Raw genomic sequence first — 6,323 nt, forward strand, 5'->3', positions numbered from 1 at the left:
TTTTTAGTTTTTACTTATTATTATTATTATTATTATTATTATTATTATTAGTATTATTGAGATTGCTTTGATCTTTCTCTAAATACTTTGGTACCTTTGGAATTTCATATTCAAATAATGGCAATATAAATTTGACTTTCTAATGGGACATCAATTATTTACAATAAATAAATAAATAAATAAATATATAATGTATTAATGAGTCTGAATTTAATGATATTTAAATTATTTATAAAATCTTAGATTTGAGTTTAGGTTAAAAAAATAATAAATTACAATCTTTAGTTTGTCAAGAGTCTCTATTTTTTAAAAAAAAATAATTAAAATATTTTTATATTTTATAAAATTAAACTCTTTAATTTTTTTTATCAAAGAAAACATTTTAACTTTGAATAGTTTCACTATTTAATTTCTATAATTTTAATTATACATACTGTTATTATAATTTTAATTATTCATACTATTTAATCCTTTTGATTATAGTTAATTTCATTGATATAAATTTAGTAAAACGATTAAAGAATTTGATTTTTCAAAATTTAGATATTTTAATTAAATTTTAAAATAATAAGAATTAATAATTAATTTTGATAAATTATAAATAATAATTTATAAAAAAAATTACAATTTCAGGTGTGATTAATAGATGCCACGTGTGGCATAGTTTTGCCTACTTAACAAATGTTTGTTCACCACGTTTATGTTTCCACGATCCATATCTTACCTCTTTGTCGCTTTCGTTACTCCCAAAAAAAAATAAATAAATGTAAATCCAAGCCAACCCTTCTAACCTTTAGGAAAGCCAAAAACAAATTTGACTCAAAAACCTCAACATCACGCCCAAATCTCATGCCACTTGTTCCCAAAAATCCTTCTACACCCACAACTCATCTTCATATCTGCCACCTGGATGCCACTTCCTCCAAAAGTATCAATTAAAAATGCCCTGCAAGCCCAATTATAATGTACTCGATTACTCCAAATTTATCATGCATGCAACAGATTTTTTGAAATAGACACACACCCAATACTTGAATTCCAGATATTACTCTATTGCTTGAATTATGAATCCAAGTAAACAAAAAAAAGTAAACAAAAATCTCCCTCTCTCTAGGAAATCTCTTTCAAGATCCATTGTGACGTGGCATTCAATTATGGGCTCTAATCTTGCTGCTAACTAAACGGCAACGGTTTTCTACCTTAGACTAGTCTCCGAAGCCAAGAGTTTGCCATTCACCACATGTCCTTTCACTCAAAACGTGATGCCCCTCATTTTCCTCACTGTCCTGCCACCTGTCATTCATCCACGTTCCCTATGCACCGTTTTTGCCTTCATCATATATAAATACGCTTTGAAACCTCATTATTTTGAAAAAACAATACAATATTGCGTCTCCGCTCCTAGCACGAGACTCACCTGATCCGCCAGCTCCCTTTCTCTGGTATATATAAACATGACTGTCAACTCCATCCAAGAGACTCAAGATCGAGTCTCTGATCTTGGAATTCAACAGAAATCCAAGGATTTCTCTTTGCCGGAGATCATAGCTACTGAATCTGCTCATCTCTCCAGGAAAATGGGAGTGAAGGACTGTACCGAGGCTGAGATGGATAGAGAGAGTGGAGGTTCATCGGAGGATAACGAGGAGTCGCCGAAATCTGTCGGCAAGTGGGGAAGGAATATAAGCAACATAGGTTTTGTGCATAGCCAGGTGTTGAGGATTAGAAAGGAGGATTCACATATCGGTGAAGATATTGGTGAGGGATTGAGCACCAAAGATAAGGTTATCAATGCAGGTTTTGGTCAGAATACGCAGCTTCGACGCGTGGCTTCGGCGGTGGATGTTGTTTTCTTTTCGAGGCCGATCTTGCCTTGCTCACCTCTTAGTGGGAAAACCATCAACAAAGCCGTGCCGTGATAAGCTACTCCAATCAATTAAAGGTTCGTCTTCTTTCCTTGTTTTTCATGCTCGTTTAATTTTTTTGTTTTTCCCTTACTGTAGATTTCTTGAAAATCAACTGGCGATCGTATCGTAATTTTCATCTCTTTATAATAATTATCTTTCATCTTTTCCTTTAGTTTTAATTTTCCGTTTGGATGCTAAGAAAACTATGGGAAATTCAAGCAAAGTACAAAAAAGAACTCCTAAGTAAAAGCTCTTGATTTTTTTTTTTTAATTTCCTTTAAAGGAACTGTTATCGTAGCACTCCATCGAAGGCATGTAAAATTTTAAGTTTTACATTTCTTGTTCTTTATCATTTCCATCACTTTCTTGGCCGATCTTCCGCGAAAACGTTTATCACGTGGTTGGTGACTTCACGCTAAAGAAAGATTCCGTTTGCAGATAAACCCTACCGTTTTACCGCGTGGTGAATAGATGAGGTAGGGACTCTAAAGGATGGAAAATACATCTGATCTATTATAACTGGATCTTACCTATTCAAATTATATTTTGGGTAGATAATTTTTATTAATTTATTTTATAAAAAGAAATGGTGGGACCTACAGGCTGAAATGTGTTTTGTTTTTGGCAGGAGCAGCACGGCAGGTGGAAACTTGTGAGAGGAAGCCGTGAAATGGGATGTTTGGTTACAGTGGTGTTATAGTTATGGTTGTGGTTAAGGTTTTCTTTCTTTCTTTCTTTCTTTCTTTCTTTCTGAGACGCTATGGTTAGAAGCATAGAATTAGCCAATTAGGATGAATCTGTGAGATAATTTTGCCTGTAACCATCCTCTTTATGTACAGTGAAAGAAGAAAGAAGCGTATAGTAAATGATGAGCTCTTCTGAAGAAATCACGAATTTTAATAGTTTATTTTGACATAATGACTTCGATTGGAAGTCAAATTAGATATTTCACTGTTCTGAAAATTTGAGTACTATTGAGACTTTATCTGATGCTGAGATTCTAAATTAAAAAAACAATTTTAAAAATATTATTTTAAATTTTGTTAAAAAATAATTTAAGAAAAATTATTTTGTTATTTTAAAATTTTTATAATTAAAATATATTAAATTTAATTTTAAATTAATTTTTAATATCATCTTATTAATATATTTAAAAAAATATTTTTTTCAATATTAATTTCAACAATAATATTAAATAGACCATAAATTACTCATTAGTAACGAATAATTATAACCACTTTTTTAAAAATTTCTATTTATAATAATAATAATAATAATAATAATTAGACGTTAATTCTAAATTAATTAAAATTAATTATATAGATATTTTTATTATTTAATTTTATTAGACACCAAAATATGCATGAGCAAGCTAAATTAATTAAAATTGGTTTTACTTTATTGATGTTGTGAAAATTATGCAACTGTTCGGAATTAGCTATTACAGCTACTGTTGAAAAAACATGCATGCATGATTGGCTCAGCCACTTCTTGGAAACAACTAATGCCATGCTAGGCAAAATAAACTTTGTTTTCCGTGTTGGCTCAATTAAGATCAAGCCTAATTGATTGATTAGCTATAGCGACTACTCCAAGCCTGGTCAAAAATATCATTATTGTATATAATATTTTATCATATGAAGCTTCTAAGCAAATAAATTTCAAGTTTGGCCTACTAATCCCATTTTAGGAAAAATTAATCTTGATTACGTCAAGTAGGATTGAACCTAATGCTAAAATTTTTTATTTGGGGAGGTTTAAATAACCATTTGTGATAGCTGATACGTTTTGATAAAATAATTATTTATTAGTTTAATATTTATAAATAATTTTGTTGGGTAAAAAATAAATTTGGAAAATTTTATTTTATCATTACCAAAATTTGATAAGAATATTTCAAAATCCAACTTAATTATGACTACTTTATTATTCATGAAGTCTTAAGAATTAGTATCCTTTAGATTAGCTTAGCACATTTTATTTTTAATTATGTTAATTTTTTTTTTTTATTTTGATAGTAATTTCAATTTTAGGAATAAGTCTTATTTATTATTAGCAATCTTGCCATATTAATTTCAATTTTGACATTTTTTAATAAATTTATTTAAATTTGTCCTTCCTTTTCTTTATTATTTACAATTAGTAATCTTCCCTTTTTCGTTCAATTCATTCAAATAAAATAACAAATTAAAAAAAAAAAAAAATTCTCTCCCTTTCCATTGCTAATAAATTTTTAAGTTGTCAAGTCTTTTGCCTCTCATTAAATTCCCTTTCCCACCCCATCTTTTGTCCAATATCCATGCAACTGGGTCTCACACTCAGTCAATGGGGCCAAAGTATGTCTTCCCACTTATTATATTTTTTTTCCTCAAAAAATAACATATAATTTTTCTTCTCTAAACCTGACTTACTATGAATTCAAGATACAAGATATATGATGGAATCCGGTTATTAAATACATGGATCCCACATATTTACATCTTGAATTAATAGTGGATCAGATCTAGGTAAAAATTTCTCGTACGACCCATGTATTTAATAAGTGAGTCTCACTATATATTTTATATATTAAATATTGAATTTAGATAAAAAAAATCCATAAATAAATTATATGACTCCCCACATTTCCTTATCGAGCATAAATGATGAAAATAAATTTAAAACCAAACAACTTTTTATTGCAACTGTAGACAGTTCAGTAATAACTGAATATATATTAAATTTGAGAGATTTAAATTTGACTCTTCTCCTCCACCTTTTTATTGTTTAGAAAAAAAAAATGCAAGAAAATGAGTTTGTTGATAATTTAAAAATAAAAATACAGAAGGATGGAGAAATTACTGATGAAGCAAGTGCTGCAATTTTCTTGGTATAGTATCTGAAGAAGAAGTCATTAGCTCACTAATTCTCTTACTCAGTTCATCAATCTCTCCATGTAATCTCTTAATGTGATTGCATGTTTTCTCCAGAATCTGAACTCTAGATTCCTAAAATGTTGAGTCAAAATCAAACTCAAACTCAAAAATTGAGAAAAAAATTAAATGCATGTACTCTTAAATCATACATACAAGAAAAATTAGCATGCTATAATTGAAAACATACCTTGGATGCATTGCTTTGGAGCAGCCCTGCAGATAACAGAGGTTGAAGATGCAAAATAAGGGCTTCAATTTCATGTTCTTGATGATCAGGTTTTGATCTCCTCCGTCCAGACATTGATCACAGAGCTTTCGGGTTTTTTATGAAATCTGGTGTAATCCAAGGGAAGGAATTTATATACAGTAGGAATGTCTTTTGGTGAGGAAGCAAATCAACACAAATTTTATTTTTTCGTTAGTTAGGATGGTGGGATCCATTTAGTTGGTTCCACCAGTAGTTAGACAAATTAAATGGGCCCCTGTGAATGAATTATTTGAGGCTGTTTGATTCTTGTGGCTTCTGACCTTTTTGTTGTTATCTGTTTGATATATATATATATATATATATATATATATATATATATATATATATATATATATATATATATATATAATCCATGCGAAGGGTTGTTGAATGGAATTAATTATTTGGGGGTTGAATTGCAATGGAACCATGCATTTTTAAAATAATAATAATAATAATAATAAGTGTGACTAAAAAACTAGAACACCATGTGTTAGTTTGAAAGTAAATATTAAATAGAGGGTAAATTTTTTCAATGTGGAGGAGAGAGGAAGCCAGCAGATGCAATTGATGCTAGCATCCAACGGTCTTAATGGTCACTTCTCTCGAGTGCTTGCCACTTCTACGACTAACCTCTGCCATATGATGGCCTCCAGTGCAAAGTTAGACGCTACTATATATGAGTAGTGACTAACGAGAGTGGCCAAAACTTAGATGGTTATAACTAATAAAAATTTATAAATTGAATTTTTATCAAAAAATAATCAATATACATTATTTTTTTTTATAAATCATGTATCTAATTAAATTTAAATAATTAAGAAAACTTAACAAGTAGGATATACACTATATCTAGGTCAATAGATTCACTCCATATATCCAATTTAAGATCTAAAATTTTGCAATATAATCGTTTGAATATCAGACTAAATATGCTTTATTGCGTCGATTAATTACTTATAAATTAAAGTACATAAAAACATAAATTTATTGAAACATTTTATCAAACATGTTGAAGACGAAAATAAGAAAAAAAAAATTGAAAAGTTAATTTGCTATTAGAACAATAACAACATTGGGTTAATATCTAAAATTATGAAATACTTAAATCTCAGCTAAAATAATTGTTTTTTTTTCTAGTTAATTTTCTAAAATTGCAAACCCCAACTCATAAACCAAAATTAAAAACAATGAGAATTGAGATCTAAAAATTCAGTCAATAAGCAAGAAATAGAGAACAATGCATGTACCTTA

The 6,323-nt window shown here is 29.1% G+C and overlaps 2 protein-coding genes across 3 annotated transcripts; one reads left to right on the top strand and one right to left on the bottom strand.

Moving 5' to 3' along the window:
• The first annotated feature begins 874 nt into the window (after positions 1-874).
• LOC110664999 (uncharacterized) lies at positions 875-2,794 on the top strand. 2 transcript variants are annotated; one of them, XM_021824924.2, is made up of 2 exons: positions 875-1,942; positions 2,536-2,794. In XM_021824924.2, exon 1 carries the CDS (start codon positions 1,455-1,457, stop codon positions 1,917-1,919), a length of 465 nt encoding a protein of 154 aa, XP_021680616.1. In that variant the 5' UTR covers positions 875-1,454; the 3' UTR covers positions 1,920-1,942; positions 2,536-2,794. The 2 variants fall into 2 exon arrangements, with proteins under 2 accessions (XP_021680616.1, XP_021680617.1); XM_021824925.2 differs by having other exon boundaries at positions 2,542-2,794.
• Positions 2,795-4,683: 1,889 nt separating this feature from the next.
• Positions 4,684-5,333, bottom strand: LOC131176079 (transcription factor ILI4-like). Its single transcript, XM_058141194.1, has 2 exons — positions 5,010-5,333; positions 4,684-4,894 (listed from the first exon to the last, which is right to left on the bottom strand). The coding sequence occupies exons 1-2, from the start codon at positions 5,121-5,123 to the stop codon at positions 4,745-4,747; spliced, it is 264 nt and encodes an 87-aa protein (XP_057997177.1). The 5' UTR covers positions 5,124-5,333; the 3' UTR covers positions 4,684-4,744.
• Positions 5,334-6,323: the final 990 nt, after the last annotated feature.

Source organism: Hevea brasiliensis, chromosome 18 (genome assembly GCF_030052815.1).
Source record: "Hevea brasiliensis isolate MT/VB/25A 57/8 chromosome 18, ASM3005281v1, whole genome shotgun sequence".
NCBI lineage: Eukaryota > Viridiplantae > Streptophyta > Magnoliopsida > Malpighiales > Euphorbiaceae > Hevea > Hevea brasiliensis.